Here is a 20,393-nt window from a genome sequence, read left to right on the forward strand (position 1 = left end):
TGGTTTGGAAATGTCACTATACTTGTAAACTTGTTTTGTAAAATGCATTTTGGTACTTTAAAATGTAAAACCTCTGTTGTAAATGAGTACTACTTAATTAACCTCATGTTTTATATACACAAATGTATATATATATTTCCTCCTCATTAATGTACACACAGCACCTCATATTGACAGAAAATAATGGAATCGTTGAAATGTTTGCAGATTTATTAAAAATGAAATAAGTAGCCATAAGTATTCATACCCTTTGCTGTGACACTCGTATATTAATATATTATAATATTAGATTATAAAAAACGTAACCTTCATGTGGCTGTCTGTACTCTACAGTACAAGGAATAATGGTGGTACAGCACTTACAAGAGAACTTGGTCAGTGTAATCTTTCCCAGCGCTGCAGCTGTACAATACAGGAAGGAAGCATGTACATAAATAAAACAACAATAAATGGAGGACAGTATATAGAATATTAGACACTATTTATTCAAAAGTCTGACACGTAGTTTTCATTTGTGCAATTAGATATGCATTTCAAAAGCTCGTTTCCACCTGAACATAAGAATATTTTCAATAAAACATAAATGTTAGTTAACATGATATTATTGCTGAATGCGCTATTTCAAACCAGTTACATATAGTGGCACATTTAAACACATTTTAAAGTTTGGATTCATTTTTCAGGCTGTCGCTGCAGTTGTGATCTATTGGAGTTCATACAGCAAATCCTGAACAGTGAATGCCAGCTCCTGGAAAGTGGGTCTCTCATCGGCCTTCTAAAATGAACAAAACACAACAATAACATGTCAAACCGTATACATGATTATTATAATTTATTACTTTGTGCAGTAAATAAATAGATAAATGAATAACTGAATGAATGAATAATTCTGGGATAGGTTCCAGCACGCCCGCAACCCTAGTGAGGATAAGCGGTACGGAAAATTAATGAATGTAATTATTATTTTATTATATTTAAGCAAAAAAAAAAAACAAGACAAGAATGAAAATATAAATTTTTTTATGGGCAATATGATCCTAATTCACAATACAGAATACAGGTATAGAAAACAATAACACTGTGGAAAATAAACAATAAACCATACATCATTACTGTGTGGTAAAAAAACAGTTACCAACAAGTGTGGTGAGCCCTTTGCTTTTTTTCCAACAACAAAACATTTAGATTAAAAACAAAATAAAAAATAAGAATTGAACCTCGAGTTTTGATTGCAAAAAAAAAAAAAAAAAACGATACAATAGTAGGTGGCTGAAAAAAAAACGAAGAAAGTGATACATGTCAAGATCTCATGCCAAAGAACCCATAGAAAACCCGCACAAGCACGGGAGAACATGCAACCTCTACACAGAAGGGCCTGAGCCAAGATTCGAACCCAGAACATCAGAACTCTGAGGCAGCCGTACTAACCACTAGCCGACCGTGCTGCCACGCATATTGCTATGAATCCAATGTATCCGATGTGGATTTGTACTCACCTCGAGCCAGCACGATGACATGATGCTGTAGACCTTCTCACATGCCAGCTGAGGACGGTACAGGCGGAGGCCTTGGGACACCTGAGACACGATTTCGTTGTTGTTAAGACGGTCGTAGGGAAGTTTCCCCAAAGTGTACACCTCCCACATCAGCACCCCTGCAAACGCCAGGACACAAACTCGTCAAGTGAGGAACCTGCATTAACGAAGTGGAATCAAAGGTAGAGTTTGCAGTTTAAATTTATTTATTTTTTTGTCATATGTTCAAACTATGACCTGACAGTAGATTATTATTCAAATGATTTTTAGAGAAATCATCCCTCTCTGGCCTAGGAGGTGATAGGGGTGGAGAGTGAGTGAGGCCTCAGCATGCCCGCGACCCCGGTGAGGATAAGTGGTTCAGAAAATGGAAAGATGGATAAAAAAATAAATACAGTAAATAAATTATTAATCATGTTAATTATTTCAGTATTCATTCAATTATTTCCATATCCATTTATTTCTTTATTTAAATATAATTTGTTTTATATCAATGGGTGGGGAGTGGGCGGGACTACCGCTGAGCCAGTTCCAATCAAATTGCTTGTTGATTTGATGTATGGATAAGCTAATGAAGCAACAAGCAATTTGGGTTGGAGCTGGATCAGCGCTGGTCCCGCTCAGTCCCCGCACATTGAGTTTGATGGGAGAGAATGACATACGATTATTTTATGATGCTCAGGGAAATAGGAATGCATTTAATAAATAAATCAAAAAGTAAATAAATATATAAATGTTGAAATAAATACATATTGAGATAAATATGGAAAATACTGAAATAATTTAATACTTCATGTCACATTTATGTATATATGTATGTATTAGGGCTGGGCGATTATGGAAAAATTAATAATCACGATTATTTTGATTGATATTCAAATCACAATTAATAAAGACAATGATTCATTAATTTTATTATACAATTACCAAAACTTTAAATAAAGCTTAAAAGAACAACCAGAAAACGAATTAGTAACAAGTAACATAATAATACATAAAAAAAAATAATAATAATAAATAAATAAATAAAAACAAATACAGTCATAGCTAAAACCATTGGCACGCCTGGGGTGATTGTATTGTCTAAAAAAAAGAATTCTCTCAATATTCTGGCATATAGCAAATAGAAATAATGTTGATAATCCTAATTGACCTAAAACAGGAAATGTGTCTTTTGATACTATGCAATAATTGTATCTGCTGTGTGCATCTTGGCCTCTTAGGGGCAGTGTGGTGCGATGCACACATGGAGCCGCCTATTTACAGCTAGCTAAACAGGAGTAGAAGAAGAAAGTCGCAATAACACTTTATTAAACTAGTTTTTCACAGTTTAGGAAGAATATATGCCTGTGAGTATTGTTACATTACATGTCTGGATGTGTTACTACAGTGTTTGCGTGTGAATATTATTTATTTGAAGGTAAATCCCTCCTGTGACCAAATGCTAATCTTAGCCAGCCCGTCAATGGAAGCCTTCGTGAAACATCATCGTAACGTAATTCTGGTGCATGCGCATTATCATTGGTTGGTAGAAGTCCCATTCACCTCCATACAATATTGGCAAAGAAACCTTATTTTTGTGGCTTTTTAGCGCAGTATGCAAGTTTGGGCTAGCTGATGCCAAGCAGAGCTATGCAACAAAGCTTCTGTACAACGGTGGCACTCAGGATTTGCCTTAAATATGACGTTGGGGACAAATGTGTCCAAAATCCATCCACTGGCCTGACCAGAGGAAAAGTTTTTGATCGACAACTTTAAACATTCACTGCCAGTCCGCCATGTTAACATGGATATTTGAATTCAACAGCCGTCAATGGCAGTGAAATTTTAGCCTACACAAAATATTTAATGAAAGTCTACAAAAGTCTCTTGACGCATAGAAGTGTTAATCATTCAATTGTTGACTGGAAAATGTTTACACGGTGAAATGTCTCCATACGTGATGTGCATTTGCATATTATATGGCTCATATACATTTGTAATTTGTATACAATAGTAGGACTACATAAGAAGTAAAATATCACCAAAAGTAATGGAGGCATCAAGTATTTAACAGTGAGTTGCAAGTTATTAGTTAATGTGAGATTTATCTTTTGTTTGTTTGTTCGTCCCAACTATCGTAATATTATATTGCAAGACAAGTTATTATAAAGTTAAGTGTCTTACCATTACTATAGAAAGTGCCAAAAGCAAACATGGTCGGTCAGTATGCTTCCACTTGTCACGTAATGGCCTCACCTAAGCTTTCAACGTGCGTCATGTGTCTTTGAGATGCTGTAAAAGCTCTGGCAAGCCTTCGTTAACAATCTACAATATATAGCTCATAACGCAACACGACACTACCATTTATTAAATACGGGAATAAGCATGAATAACTCGATAACTCGTGGTCGGCTATTGACTTCCATAGGCTTTCTGCTAACCGAGACACCGCATGACCATTTGGTGACGACACGGCGAATGCTTCCATCGGGCTTCCATTGAACGTTCCCATAGGGCCTCCATTGACTTGTTCGCATTAGGCTGGGGATTTCTAAAGCAATATGTCTTGTATTTCAATGTACAATGTGGGTAATTATTTTATTGTGCGTTTATTTTTCTGTCAATAAAAAGCTTAAAGCAGGCTCAGGTAGGGCAGAAGAACACCCGTCACACGCTTGCTACAAGCAGCACAGGGTGCGTTTACAACACATGAACTTGCATACCCAACCTGAGCCACGGCACATTAATCGTTTTTCTTCAATTATAATGTTTTTATGATCGTAAGAAGCCAAAATCGAAATCATGATTAAATTTCGATTAATCACCCAGTCCTAGTATGTATGTATGTATGTATTTATTTATTTGTTTTGGGAAGTCTTGGTCCTCCATATTAGTATAGACATAAGTCCAATAAAACAAAATAAATGGCAGGCAGCACAGTGGTGTTGTGGTTAGCACATCTGCTACACAGTTCTGGTCAACCTAGGTCATTCTTGGTGCAAGACAGCACTATAAAAGCAGTTAGAATGTTTTTCTCTGTGTTTTAGGTCTCTCTTATTTAAAAAATTGGTTAAGGTTAAAAATTAGTACGTGTGTACTTCACCCATGGGAAACAGTCAGAGGTTTCTCAAAACAATCCTTTCTATACAATCACACACCGTAAGCCCAGATGTCCGACTTGCTGCTGAATCTGCAGTAGAGGAGAACTTCAGGCGGAGACCAACGGACAGGGAACTTGGAACCCGCCGAGCTTGTGTACTCGTCATCAAGGACGTACCTGAAGATGAAGAATGTTAGTTGTACATTGTTATTATTGTTGTTGTTATCAGTACTGGGCCGTGCATTTGGTATCAGGACCTTCAGTTGGGACTTGGGACCATTATCATGGCACCATTCTTGAAACTATCAATATCATTTAAAAAAGGCAACATAAGAGCACACAACTGTGCCACGTAAATCATCTAGAGTAGTTCAGAATCTAAATTACTCTACTGACATGACAAAAACATTTTTACAAAATTGCAATTGTAAATAGGTGCCACAAGATGGCAGCAAAGTACTATTCTTCTATTCGACAAGACTAATGCCTGACTAAATGAAGCTCCTCCCTTCAGTTCAACTTAGTTGCTTGGTACCAAGATGCCACCAGATGGTGCCAAAGCAATATTTTCGTATTAGAAATGGTTATGGCCAGAGCACAAAAACAGGTGACTTTTTCAGCAAATATCAGTGTATTTGCGAACTGAATGACGAACCGTGAATACTGTGTGCGGGGTGGAGGGCGGGGTGTGTGTGTGTGTGTGTGTGTGTGTGTGTGTGGCGGAGGGGGTCACTGTAACATGGAAATGTGACCAATTACAGGACGGAAAATGCTGACGTTATTTAAGGCTAGCTGGTCCTATGAGGCGAATTTGAAATCTGATTGATTAAAGAAACAGTCCCATTGCTAATATCGTTGAAGTTACTACTGATTCTGAAGGTCCTGCGCAGACTAGATTGACATGGCAACACATAGAGGCTGAACTCTGATGGGATACACAAATCTAACGTCCACATACGCGTAGGAAAGCAGTGCAGCCAAGGAAATGCTACAAAATGAAGAGAGCCGACTTTTGTGAATTAATTAATACAATTTCATAGAGAAAATATTAGAATTTAGGGTGTAAATGTAGGTCAGTGTTTTTGATAGTGTTTTGGCCAGCATAAGGCCCGCCACTGACTGTTATTAGGTTACTCAACTGGCGTGATTGTACCTTGACAGGCCAAAGTCCGCCACTTTGACTGTACCGTTGCCATCGACCAAGCAGTTCCTGGCAGCCTAGGGAGAAAATGAATTCACATTTGATTCAAAATATCTACTGAAGCTAGTTACATGATGTAATCTGTGGCCTCCCACCAGATCCCTGTGGATGTACTGCTGGGACTCCAGGTAGGCCATGCCCTCGGAGACGTCCTTGCACATCTCCAGGAGCTGCACGGAGGTCGGGTGCTGCCTGAGTCCCTCCCTGAGGTAGGTGAGCAGGCAGCCGTTGGAGAGGAACTCGGTGACAATGTAGATGCTGCTCTGCTTGGTGCACACGCCGTACAGCTGCACCAGGTTCTCATGGTGGAGCATCCTAGTTTGAAACGAGGGGCTCGTGATCCAAAGCATACCACGTCACGTCACACACGGCGGAGGCGGCCTCATCGCGCAGGGCATTTAATATTAAGGCTGACTGATTGCGCCTTACATCATGATCTTGGCTTCCTCTATGAAGTCGTCCTCTGACATGGCCCCGGCTTTAATCATCTTGATAGCCACGTCGTGCTGGCCCTTCCACTTTCCATACTGCACCACTCCGAACTGACCCGTACCCAGGACCCGAATGAAGGTGAGGCAGGAGGGGTCAATCTCCCACATGCCTGCAGAACACATACGTATGTATGTATGTCTTCTTTATGTTGTGTTGTGTCTTATTTCAATCCTAAATTATTACCCAAGTTTTATTTATGTATGTATTTTTATGTTATGTGAAAAACTGATTTGAGCAACGTGTTCTCTAGGTTTCATTTACTGTATATTTGTTATCATTTCGACTCCCGCCTTTGTAGTCTTACTGCATTTTGGGTAATATAGTTTTTAGACCACCAACAGTCCCAAGATGTTCAGTATCTAAAGAATGATATCATAGCATTATGTTCCTTTCAGTCATATTTTTTGATGTTCTATCTATTCATCTATCCATCTAGCTATCTATCCATCTACCCATCTTTTTAAAACAATCTTTACTGAAAAAACTCAATTTACAAGAAAACAAAATAGACAATATCGTCATTAATACACAAAAGAATACAAAAGAGGAGTAAATAAAACATTAAATGAAGAGCCTAACATAACAGTTGTAACCGCGTTTTTAATTTTAGTTAAATATCGTACTCGTGTTGTCTGGTTTCCTTTAAAAAAATATATAAGAGGTTTTGAATGACTAAATTAGGATTTGTCAATATGTCATTTCACAAGAATAATTATTAAATTAATAACAAAGACTTTTTTAGTTTTGTTGCTATCATTACTGAAGAACCCCCAAAAAACGATTTTTTTTTCAAATGAAGAGTGAGCTAGCTATCCAGATCATTAGCTATTTTGCTAACTAGCGCCATTGTCATTTGTATTTCTGCTTTTCAGCCCCTGATGGGTAATTTAGTCAGACAAGACAACAACTGGCTTTCTCATCAGCATTGTAAGATTAAACAAAGTTCTTTTAGCGCAATATTGATACATATTACATTTGCAACATTTTTAAACTAAAAAGACTTAAAATAAATTGAGTTAAATGCAGACCCTTTCCAAAAAAATTGAATATCATGGAAAAGTTAATTTATTTCCATAATTCCATTCAAAACGTTAAACTTTCATAGATTATAGATTCATGGCCCACAATTTAAACAATTTCAAGTATTTATTTGTTTATTTTTACATAATTTAAGCTTCCAGCTCATAAAACCCACGAAATGAAGAATACTGTGAAGAAATCAGACCAAATTTTAAATTCACACACTAATTATCTACTAAACTCAAAGCACCTACATAGGTTTTCCCCAAGTGTCATTAAATTGCTTCAGTCTGGTTCAATCGTCTCAGTTGGGTTCAAAATGGGGAAGACTGCAGACTTGACATCTGGCCAGAAGACCATCGTTGATACCCTCCATAGGATGGGTAAGCCACAAAAGTTCATAGCTAAGGAGGCTGGCTGTTCACAGAGTGCTGTGTCCAAGCATATCAATGGAAAGTATAATGGAAGGACAAAATGTGGCAGGAGAAGACCAGCAAAAGAGATGACTGTGGGCTTCGGCGGAATATCAAACAGAGAAGACTGAAGAATCTAGCAGAAATAAACCCCATTGACAATCTATCAAGAGGAAAATGAGGGGCACCAGACCCAAAAACAAAGAAGAACTGACAGCAAGCAACCAGGAAATCTGGGCTTCCATAACTCCCAGGCGATGCCACAGGCTGATTGCCTCAAGGCAGTGATTCAAGCACATCCAGGCAGTGATTCAAGCAAAGGGTTGCCAACCAAGTATGGAAGATTAACATATCGATTTGAAAGTACCATATTTTGATTGACTTAATGTGACCCTCATTTATTTCTTTTTTTTCTACAAAAGCTGAGAAGTAAATGGTGATTTATTCACAGTATTCTAAAAAGCTTTTGTGGGTTTTATGAGCCGGAAGCCCAAATTATTTAAAAATAGACAAATAAATACTTGAAATTGTTTAAATTGTGGGCCCTGAATCTATAATCTATGAAAGTTTAACTTTTTGAATGGAATTATGGAAATAAATAAACTTTTCCATGATATTCTAATTCTTTGGAAAGGGTCTGTACATTGTATTACAGCGTTTCCTCAATGCCACTTACCATAGCCAAGACCTGCTGTAGATGGAGGCCGTGCCCGGTTGGACACAATATACTTGAGCCTGCTAAACATGCCTAGTGATGGAGAGGACATGACAGTATTACCTACAGTATAATCAAGCTTAAGGTGGACCAATCATGGTTATAAGAATAATGTGCATCTAAACATGATTGTTGCCTGATATTCATCTTATATTTCGTAGTGAACCTGCGGCATTGTGCTGATGGTAGTTGATGAGCTCTGGGATGGTGTTGAAGTTGTGCTTCTCAGCCAAGTAGAACTGTCCCTGCAGGGTGGTGCAGATGTTGTAATGTTTGCAGCTGCCACCAGTTTCTCTGTGCAGAAGAGGATGAAAGGAAACGATCACATGATGCACATGATGCATGTGGTTATACAGTATTATGATGATGATGACGACGACGATGTTGACGACGATGATAATGATAGTGTTTAGTGTTAGCAGTTGGAATCGGGGAGATAAGAGTGAAGTTTTGCATAGACAATTTACATACGAGCTCCATCCACTGTTTCGGTTGTACTTCTTTTGTGGTACATCCAGTGGATACATGATATTGTACCGTCAACAGTGTAGTGTGCAGCAGAGTGAAACTCACCCGCCTCCCTTACTGAACAGAGAGACCGTGTATTTCCCTGGCTTGCTGGAGTCTCGCACCAGGAAGCCTCCGTCTTTGTTCTGAGGGCGCAGAAAGTGAGGCAACCCAAATATGTTTCAAACAACTTTGAATATCTTTGAGCATTCACTTGCAGTTATCTTTGTCAAGGAAGGCATCGTATTAGATGTGAAAACGTGGAGAATTTGTGCTGAGCACATCTGCCTCGCAGTCGAGAGGTTCTGGGTTCGAATCTCGGCTCAAGCCCTCCTGTGTGCAGTTTGCATGTTCTCCTGTGCTTGTGTGCGTTTTCTCCGGGTTCCCCTGACTTCAGTGAAGACTCAAAATTGCTCATAGGTATGAATGGTTGTTTTTGTCCTTATGTGCACTGCGATTGACCGGTGAGCAGTCCAGAGTGTCTTGCTCAAAGTCAGCTGGGATAGAATCTGGGCTCTGGTATAAACAAAATGTAAACAAATCATAATTGTCTTCATTTTCACTTACGCTACACAACCTCAGGATGTTTGTTGAGTTGCAGGTGGTACTGACATTGACAGCCGTGGGTCTTTTGCTTATAGAATGAAGGGCTGATTCGCTAGCTAACAGCCAATCAGAGTGATCAATGTCTCCGACAACTAACACCCATTCGATATACTGAATCGGGCGAAAGCTCCGTCGTGGTGACGGTGTGCGCGACACCAGGCAGACAGCCCTCAAGGATGCCTGACCAGCGACTGCCGACGTCGGATTGGTCTTCCAAGGCCTGAAGTCACCTGGGATAGACTCCAGCTGACCCACAATCCTAATGAGGATAAGCAATATAGAAAGTGGAGGTTTGGAAGCGCCCCCCCCCCCCCCCCCCCCCCCCCCACACACACACACACACCAGGGTCCATTTCAGTTATTAAAAGTCCTCTGAGTGAAGGCCACTCCAAAAATGGATGGGAAAAAAAATCTGATCTTCATTACTATAATTATGAGCACTAAATGTTTGGGAGCTTTACCTCAGTCTTCAGTAGCTTCTCTGCCTGGCTGCGGTTGGTATTCTTGCAGTACCAACTTTGAAAGAAAAAAGAAACTGTAGTTGTCTTCAATATTTAAGGGAATTTATAATTTTTTAACACGACGCAAAATAAATGATTAAATCAGCACAAGTATACTCATGTTGAAACTCACTCATATCTGTCTAAGCTGTTTCCAACTTCCACCACATAATTACTGGGGATATAACCTTCATTTCTGCGAAATAAAAACACATTTTTAAGCACAGTTTTAAGCAAGGCATCCCACTTCAAAGGATGGTCTCCCCCACCCGTATTTGTCCCTGGCTCTCCACCAGTTGTGGTCGGCCATGTCCAGGATCGTATACTCCTCATCCTTCTTCAGCTCCAGGTCATGAGACATGATGGCCGGGTGGTTGTACTGAGCTACAACGCTCATCCCCGCGCAGGGCTCGACCTCGGGAAGCTGCGGAAGCAACCGCCGGCCGGGCTTCTCCTTTTAAGAAAACACATAGTTACCTCAGCCAAAAACACAAAACCTGAAGGCAATCTCTCTGTCCCGCATTTTCACGTATAACGTGTGGGACTAGAACATATCCCCGTGATGAACGGAGGTTCACTGTCTCCCAAGTTCATTGCTTTGGAATTGATTTGTTATTTGGATGTTTTTTTTTTGTTCGACCAATAAAATAAATGTTCTTCCCGTCCCAGAAATATTTGGTTATTTTACAATACTTGTGTCTTTTGACCATACAAATCATGACAGAATAATTCCTTTGCCACCTTCTTATTGTTTTGTTGACTTACATCATCAACTGTGAAGCAAGACGTAGTTTGCTTCACAATCACAATTTTCTGCAATTAGTTTCTCTTTACTGTTTGAGTAACATTGGAACTGTCTCCCGTCATCCCAGAATCAGAAATGATCTCACCCTTGGTAAACCAGCAAGTCGCTTGATAATTGAGAAACGGATGTACAAGCAAACACAAATCCAGTGCTCGGCATTTTTTTTCACTTTTGTGAGAGGAATTTATTTGCGCTTTTAGCCCTTTTGTGTCATATTGGAACCATTCCCCCAGCTAGAAAAAAACAGGATATCCTGTAGCCTGGTAATCCGGTCCTATTGCATCATCTTCCATAAACACACAAAGTAGAGTGTAGATTTGTGTGTGTGCGTAGTTTTTGTGTACATTTTGTGTTTTTCTTTAAGGCAAACATTTGTGCTCAGGGGCCACGTTTCATTTTCAAAGATTAGTTAAAATGTGTATGTAAAATAGTTTATTTTGATAATGAAATAATAATTCATTTAATTAGAATTAATTAACAAGTTAATATTGTTAAAAACTTTATTTTACTCATGTATTTATATTTATAATAAATAAATGGCCATATCATTTAATGAACTAATCGGCACCTCCAAATCTGAGACCATGGTCCTCAGTCGGAAAAGGGTGGCGTGCCCTCCCCAGGTCGGTGATGAAATCCTGCCCCAAATGGAGGAGTTCAAGTATCATGGGGTCTTGTTCACGAGTGTGGGAAGAATGGAACGGGAGATCGACAGGCGGATCGGTGCAGCGTCCGCAGTGATGCGGACTTTGTATCGGTCCATTGTGGTAAAGAAGGAGCTAAGCCGAAAAGCAAAGCTCTCAATTTACCGGTCGATCGATGTTCCTACCCTCACCTATGGTCCCGACCTGTGGGTCATGACCCAAAGAAGAAGATCCCGGATACAAGTGGCCGAAATGAGGTTTGCTCCGCAGGGTGTCTGGGCTCCCCCTTAGAGATAGGGTGAGAAGCTCAGTCATCAGGGAGGATCTCAGAGTAGAGAGGAGCCAGATGAGGTGGCTGGGGTATCTGATTCGGATGCGGTGTTCCGGGCACGTCCCACCGGGAGGAGACCCCGGGGATGACCCAGGACACGCTAGAGAGACTAGGTCTTTCGGCTGGCCTGGGAACGCCTCGGGATCCCCCCGGAAGAGCTGGATGAAGTGGCTGGGGAGAGGGAAGTCTGGGCGTCCCTGCTAAAGCTACTGCCCCTGCGACACGACCTCGGATAAGCGGTAGAAAATGAATGGATGGATGGATGAATGGATGAATGAATACAAAAATAAATAAAAATGCTTCCTTCTTTTTCACTTTTGCTGCTAATCGGAGGTGGGTATTGCACGATAATTTAAGCAAAGCTCCTGCAGCCCAAGCCAACAAGTCAGTGCAACGATGTGGGGGTGTGCCCGTGAGTGATGTAAATGATTGACACCTCGTCGGTCACCCATTCTGTCTCTGAGGGGTTGTTTTTCCTTGAGAACGGCCGTTTCTTAAAAAACAAACTGCAAGATCCCACTTTAGTTCATTTTAACCAACAAATTTTAGATTTAAAAAACAAAAACAATGGCTGAAGTAATGCAACAAATGTCACTTCACCCTTGATCATTTGAATGCTCAGATTAAAGAATGGAGCCGGAGATATGTAGCCCAAAGGCCATACTTTGCCAAGCCCTGCTTTAGTGAGCGACATTGTACTTTTACAAATTATATTACGAATCAGTAAATGTGTGTTCACCTCCGAGGGAGTCGGGGGCAGTGGTTTGCGGGATCCCCTCCGACACATGAAGCCTGTTGAGGACACGGAAAAAGGTGTTCAGTAGCATTTCTCAAGCTTTTATTGGGCCAAGACTCATCAATTAAATTTGAAAAATCTCACAGCACACCACTAAAAATAAACATCACAAAAAGTGTATATACTGAAATAATAAAATTGGTCTTTTGAAGTCACAATTTACTCACAATCTTTCTTGCTGTGAAATCTGGGACTATTTACTTGAACACAAAGCTATCAGTGTTTTGTAGGAATAGCAACAGGTGGATACAAATGCTAATTGCACCTTCTGCCATATTGTGGAAAAGCATTTTATTTTTTCTGCCTATCACTATAAGTCAGTGGCATAGATAGATGACCAAAGATGCATTATTTGTGTGTAATGCATGCCAGATCACCCTGCGCGAATGTACGGTAGTAAAACCTCACTCCTCGGATAGAGGGTGCTGACCACTGATTTAGCAGCGCATGCTTTTAGTTGAGTGGTTAGTGCACTTGACTTCCAACCAGTGACACGGTGGCAGCGTAGGTTTGAGCCCAGGTGGGGCTGGATGGCGCGTGTTCTCCACTGTTACATTTGGACTAATTAAGTGAAAATGCATCCCGGATGATCTCTCGAAGTATACTAACAGAGTTTGGGAATCACTGCAATTAGTGGAGTCTTCCAAAAATGGAGTGTGACTCATCCTCACCGTTTTTGCTATCCAGAACCTTACACCCCATTGCCTGCTTGACTTCCTGCTGGCAGCACAGCCAAATTCCGTCGATCCAGAAGCATGGGTGGTACTTTTGCATCAGGTCCTTGTTAGTCTGCACCACTACACACACCCATGCATACACACACACACAGAGGAAATTTGCATGAGCACACACTTCCTCCACAAAGTGATGATAATGGTGATTGTATCAGTTTTCATGCTAACATTCTTTCAGCTTCTTTATCCACTGAGCCCGAACTTCCTCTGTCTTTGCGAAGACGTACAGTGGCCCCTCGTCGTAAATGACCTTAAAAAAACAACACTATTAGTTTTCATTTTGCATTTCAACGAATGCCTCAGACTCTTGGTTCCTGTGTGGTAAGACTGGAGTAGCCCAGTGTACACCTGCAACCACCAAAAAACCGCCAGCATCTGGTCTGCTGCTTTCACTTCTTATACTAATGCACAATATTCACTATTAAAAAGAGGGCTACTTGTAACCTGGACAATTATCTTCCAACGTGGCGAAATCAATGAAGTCTACCTGGAATGCATACATGCGCTCCTGCGGGCTGTTGGGTTCCGTCTGCACTGTTTCCACACACTTGATCTTCTCCAGATCCACCGAGCCCCTCAGGCCTTTTCGCTTCTGTGCGACAGACGGGGAAAAGTACAACAACGATGTCTTTATTTGAAAAAGATGTCAACAATATTTAAACGTTCATCATGTGGTGAAGTGGTTTATCCAAACCTTTGTAGAGCCAAGGCACATAATTTAAATTTGAAAAAAATCTCACAGTACGCCACCATTTAAAAATGTCACCAATGATGACATTGAAATTGTAATCCTGTTAAATTATCCCAATTTTTAATAAATGTACCTTTAATCTGATTACCTGTTTTTTTTCTGGAACTGGAACAGAATACAGTTTCATTTTTTGGGTATCCTGATAATGTGAATGGTTGTTTGTTTGTATGTGCCCTGCGATTGGCGGGCGACCAGTTCAGGGTGTACCCCGCCTCTCGCCCGAAGATAGCTGGGATAGGCAAAGCGACCCAAGTGAGGATAAGCCGAATGGAAGATGAATGAATGAATGAATATTTACAATTAAAACAGCAAACTTTCAAGTTTGTCTTTAGTCCGGACTATGAGCTGGTTTAACGCGCTGCTCGGCTGATCCACGTAAGTAAGTGCATCTCCCCCCTGTCAATCACCCACAGCTTTGCTTGTTAAACAGTTACGTAATCTTGTCACCTTTTCTCGCTCTTCGCATCAAAATTACGGTGGTGGGAGAAATGGTGCGTGTGCGCCTAATATACCAATATACACGCATGCACAGTTGTTGCCTTCATGGACCACAATCAGCATCAATCTATCAGTTAAGAGTCTTTAGAGAAGTGTACTGAGAATGGTGTGCGTTTATGTACTGACTGTATTTGGCAATGCAAGTCTGCACTAAGTTGCTGATTTAATGTGGCTTCAACTACAGTAATGTTTAATTTATTGGTTCATGTTGATGACATCATTCTGCAACTTGTGTGGCGTACATTACCAAGTAATGGGTTCGGTTAAGATAATGTTTTTTTTTTGTACTGTGGATAAGTTCCTGCCACTTGGCAGCTGTTGAAAGTTACTTTTGGCGGCACGGTGGACGACTGGTTAGAGCGTCAGCCTCACAGTTCTGAGGACCCAGGTTCAATCCCCGGCCCCGCCTGTGTGGAGTTTGCATGTTCTCCCCGTGCCTGTGTGGGTTTTTTCCGGGCACTCCGGTTTCCTCCCACATCCCAAAAACATGCATTAATTGGAGACTCTAAATTGCCCGTAGGCATGACTGTGAGTGCAAATGGTTGTTTGTTTCTATGTGCCCTGAATGTTAATTCTGGATAGTCAAACTTTGCTTTTAATTGTTAATAAAGCTTGCCATAAGGTGTATGAGACAGATAGAGACCCGCAGAATCTATACGTGCTGCGTGCAGTAAAAATAAAAAAGTTAATAAAATCAACCCGCCAAATTGGCTAGTGAGAGTGGCGGTGTTACTGGCCACTGCTTGAATTCACACACAGGCGGGTCTTTTGTCAAGCCCTACTTACTAGTCTGCTAAAATTGACCTACCAGTGAGGACTGAAGACCTTAACCTGGCTAACAAGGATATGGAATAAATCCTCAAATGGCTGGCCATACTCACCCCTTTGTCGATGTCGTAGTCGTAGTAGGAGAGTTTGTCCCGTGTGAGGATGAACCACCTTTCCTTGTAGTTCAAGGGTGAGGTTTTCCTCCTCTGCTGCGAGCGCTTTATGAAAATGTCTTCCAAAATGCTGTCACACATGGTTCACGCCGAGGTTAATCTGCAATGAAGGATCAACAGATTGATTAGGTGGCCACTGCGTAGTGTATTATTCTGTAATTTGATGTGTATATTCAGTGTAACGGTTAATCAGATACTGGGAACTGGGCCTTTTATCACGCAGTCAATGTGAGCACTTCCTTGTATCGCTCATCTGTGCAGTCATTTACCACAAGCTTCCATGCAAACACAGAGCACCGCTCTTCATTTTATTGATTATCAAGCAAGATTAGCAGCAATTTTTTTTGTAGTTGTGTTTATTTTTATAAAGCCATGTGTTTTGTGTTCTTTATTATTTGTGTATGTACAGTATACGTGATACTGTATGTATATCTTATGGCAAATGGCAATAGATGGGTCTTGTGCTCAAAAAAGCAGAGTTGGCAAAAGTACACACAAGCTGTATTTAAGTAGGAGTACAGAAACGTGTGTAAAAAAAAAAAAAAAAAGTAGATGTACGGATTCAACTTCTTTATTTAAGTAAAAGTCAAACTGAGGTACTCAAACTTGAGGCCTCGGACGCCTGGGTGTCCATAAGCGGTGCTTTGAGAGTCAACAACATAATTTGAAATACATTTTTTTAACTATTCAAAATGACTATTCAAAATGTAATGACGACTTGTCGGTAATTTTAAAAAGCACATACCCAATTGTGTGTTTCATAATACAAACATAAAAGCAATTATTCCTCACTAACTTAACAAAATTAGCTTTGGGCCAATTAAAAGCTTTCATATGATTATGATGTATTATCACATAAATTTAACATGCCGGCATTAATAAATTGCTGTTTTTTTTTTTTTTTTTAGAACAAAGGTTTATTTCTTTTGAGAATATAGTCATGTATATTTTTGGGAAATAAGGCACCTTTTGCACTATAAAAGGTTTGATATTATTAGAATAAAGTTGCATGTGTTGCATGCGTGTGTGTTTTAAATATGATAGGCATTTGACTCACAGTGACTCCAAAGCACAGACAGATTAATGGGGAAGTTGCGTCAGGCTTGGAGGGCAGTGATACTGTTTGTCGCTTCAACACATATCTAATCTGTCACGAATGGTTATCTGTAGCATCGGCTTCATGACAGCTTTTAATACTTGTGCATGCTATGGAGTTCCCCGCATTGCGACGCTTCCTCGGTGCCTTCTTACTGCTTTATTGCACATTTTCCTCCCAAACTGTTCACCAGGGGCCATTTTCACTATGTCCATAGAGACCCATGCTAAATTTACGGGGGGAAAAATATGCAATCATTGAATAAATGTGGACAGTGAACCCCTGCTTAGTTGCTGTTTGCTATTCACTTATTTCTTTTTTTTTCTGTTAAACCTATCCTTAGCTATTCGCTGAAAAACTCATCCATTTGCATATTTTTGCGCTCTTCTGTTATGCCCGAAAATGCCACAAACTGGTGTCAAAGCCCTTGCTGATAGGAGAGTAGTTATTAATATCAAGGAAGTATTGTTAAACATATGTACTGTAGCTCTTGGTATGCAAGTAAGCCACTCTAACTTTAGCCTGGGTTTTTAGTGGAAGTTTTGGAGACTCTTGGCCGGATGTACATGTACGCTTTAAGTGCATTTTTTTGCAGTTTTTGATGCAGTGCCGCCTGAGGGATCGAAGGTCACGGGCACTCAATGTTGGTTTTCGGCCTTGCCGCTTACATGCAGTGATTTCTCCAGATTCTCTGAACCTTTTGATGATATTATGGACCGTAGATAATGAAATCCCTAAACTCCTTTCAATTGTACATTGAGGAACATTGTCCTGAAACTACTCAACTATTTTCTCACACACTTGTTCACAAAGAGGTGAACCTCGCCCCATCTTTGCTTGTGAATGACTGAGCAATTCAGGGAAGCTCCTTTTTTACCCAATCATGGCACCCACCTGTTCCCAATTAGCCTGTTCACCTGTGGGATGTTCCAAACAGGTTTTTGGTGAGCATTCCTCAACTTTCTCTGTCTTTTTTGCCACTGGTCCCAGCTTTTTTGGAATGTGTTGCAGCCATAAAATTCTAAGTTAATGATTATTTCCTAAAAACAATAAAGTTGATCAGTTTGAACATTAAATATCTTTGTAGTGTATTCAATTAAATATAGGTTGAACATGATTTGCAAATCATTATATTCTGTTTTTATTTATGTTTAACACGACGTCCCAACTTCATTGGAATTCGGGTTGTACATCTTAAAGTATTAATATAGGCAATTCAAGATTTTTGGGGGGCATCAATAATTACTCGCAGCAACGTTCGGTCCCTATCCCCCGCTAATATCAGAGGTTTACTCTTTTATGATATACTATTAACATTTGATTGTTCCTCTGTATTGATTGCCTTCTGCTAATGTCTTTCTCTCTCTCGCTCCCTGTCTCTCTCGCTCTCGACAAAACCGGTCGAGGCAGATGGGCACCCCACACTGAGGACTACATTTTCGTGACTGGCATAAATCCGGTGTGACACGTTGCCTAGGTCTACGTGGAGGCGGGTTGGAGTCAGTGTTGGTAATTTTGTGGACCAGTGCAGTGTATCTAAAAGAGGGACTTCTGTCAAAGCAGCTCCTCTCATTCCCTTTCAATGCAATGCTTGGAGAACGCCCCCCCCTCCCCCGCCAGCCAGTAGGATGATATAAATAAAATAATAATAATGATTTCAACTAGCAGCACGGTGGACGACTGGTTAGAGCGTCTGCCTCACAGTTCTGAGGAGTTCAATCCCCGGCCCCGCCTGTGTGGAGTTTGCATGTTCTCCCTGTGCCTGTGTGGGTTTTCTCTGGGCACTCCGGGTTTCTCCCACATTCCAATAACATCCATGCTAGGTTAATTGACAACTCTAAATTGCCCGTAGGTGTGAATGTGAGTGCGAATGGTTGTTTGTTTGTATGTGCCCTGTGATTGGCTGGCAACCAGTTCAGGGTGTACCCCGCCTCCTGCCCGATGATAGCTGGGATAGGCTCCACCACGCCCGCGATCCTAGTGAGGAGAAGCGGCTCAGAAACTGGATGGATGGATTTCAACTAATGGATTTCTACAACATCTCAGAGAGTTTTGTGTCGGCTGATCACATACAGTATTTATGAATGGATTGCATCTGACATCCATTACACATGTACAAGGAGCTCAGAATCGGTCTGGCTGTGCCTCAATCAAACTCACCAAAATCGCGTTGCACCAGACTACTTGGATGTGGTCCCAGCAGGCATAGATTTAGACTGACATTCTGCCATTAAATTATCACTGTGCTTCGCGCATGTCAAAGGACACACCCTCGCTGAGATCATACACCCACATCGTTAAAATAAAAATTAAAAATAAAAAAGTGTCAAAAGCGTTCTCTGTCAATTGACTGTCTGTTGTCGTACTCGAGCGGCTCCAACTACCGCAGACAAATTCCTCGTGTGTTTTTTGGACATACTTGGCAAATAAAGATGATTCTGATTCTGACAATACAATAAAAATAACAGAACATAAAACAGAAAATAAAATGGCAAACGATATGGGAAATGTTAAAGTGAATAGACACATACACTTGAATTAATAATATAGAACAACCAACAAAGTGCAAACAAAAACAAAAAGCAGCATCGGAGAGGAATTAAAAGACATTTTAATCTAATCTAAATATAAAAATATGGCCCACCATGCAATTCTAAAGACAACTAAAACCTGAGAGCAACTCTTATAAAAGCCGAACTATAATAAATATTAAGCACTTATTCAACTATTTGTAAACTTAATATGGTGCTCAGAGGACTTAAACACTATGGCTGTATGGTTTATGGAGAAGGCAATTGTTCATTGTATTACATTTGTTTTTACTATTGCAAAACATACATGCATGCATATTTGCATTAAAACATTTTGTTTAGCAGGAACCTTTTCTTTCTTGATGCTTCCCGAGAGATAAGTGGGTAACGAGCCTATGTGTCACTATGCCTGATAGTTACAAATAAATAAAAACATTTTAAGTCAATTGTTTAACCCATCAAACTGTAATGTGAAAGTAGCAATATTGAGAAACATCTATTTGTCATGTATTTTTTAATAACATTATTTCTGCACACGGTAGCATGTGACACCAGTAGATTCCTAACCACGTACTGTATATACAGGCATGATATACTGTAGATAGATAGATAGATAGATAATATTTTGTTAATATTTTTGAATTTTTTTTTTTCTTTTTAAGCCATGTGACTTACCCAGGCATCAGACGACCAACTGCCGGTGTTGTATCAAAGGGTGGTGTGAAGTTTTACCCTTCCATGTAAAATGCTTGCATGTGTGTGCGTCGTCTGTGATGTGCGAAGAAAAGGAAGGGGGAAAAAAAAAAAAAACACCACACTCACAGCGGAACTCACACTTCCCCATTTGTCCTCTCTCTCTTGCTCTCTCGCTGCTCATTTTCATATCAGCCCTCTGGACAGTTTTGTGTGGCAAGTGAAAGACGGGCTAAACATTAACACGGTATTACATTCCTGTGTGGTTTACACTAGATGGAGGACTTCAGTTGTTTTATAGAAACTAATGCTACTTGAAAAGACATTTAAAAATGGCATTTTCAGGAAGTATAAAGTTATTTTTTATTACTCTATTCGAATATGTAGAATACAATATTTGTGTTTAAGATGTTATATGTGTATGTTTTATGACACACAAGTAGTTTTTAAAAAAAGCGTTTTGTCACTTAGAAGCGCACTAAATGTGTGGTCCTCCGGGTTA

The 20,393-nt window shown here is 40.2% G+C and overlaps 1 protein-coding gene across 2 annotated transcripts; it reads right to left on the reverse strand.

Annotated features, from left to right (window-relative positions):
- Nucleotides 1–193: 193 nt before the first annotated feature.
- On the reverse strand, nt 194–19,972 carry btk (Bruton agammaglobulinemia tyrosine kinase). 2 transcript variants are annotated; one of them, XM_061686548.1, is made up of 18 exons: nt 19,874–19,972; nt 15,512–15,671; nt 13,869–13,973; nt 13,550–13,631; nt 13,319–13,444; nt 12,591–12,643; nt 10,341–10,525; nt 10,205–10,267; nt 10,033–10,087; nt 9,032–9,111; nt 8,625–8,752; nt 8,420–8,491; nt 6,248–6,419; nt 5,914–6,133; nt 5,771–5,835; nt 4,676–4,794; nt 1,497–1,654; nt 194–775 (listed from the first exon to the last, which is right to left on the reverse strand). In XM_061686548.1, exons 2-18 carry the CDS (start codon nt 15,650–15,652, stop codon nt 704–706), a joined length of 1,896 nt encoding a protein of 631 aa, XP_061542532.1. In that variant the 5' UTR covers nt 15,653–15,671; nt 19,874–19,972; the 3' UTR covers nt 194–703. The 2 variants fall into 2 exon arrangements, with proteins under 2 accessions (XP_061542532.1, XP_061542533.1); XM_061686549.1 differs by lacking the exon at nt 194–775 and having other exon boundaries at nt 1,602–1,692.
- Between the last annotated feature and the right edge of the window lie 421 nt (nt 19,973–20,393).

This window comes from Phycodurus eques, chromosome 9, assembly GCF_024500275.1.
Source record: "Phycodurus eques isolate BA_2022a chromosome 9, UOR_Pequ_1.1, whole genome shotgun sequence".
In the NCBI taxonomy this organism is placed as follows: domain Eukaryota; kingdom Metazoa; phylum Chordata; class Actinopteri; order Syngnathiformes; family Syngnathidae; genus Phycodurus; species Phycodurus eques.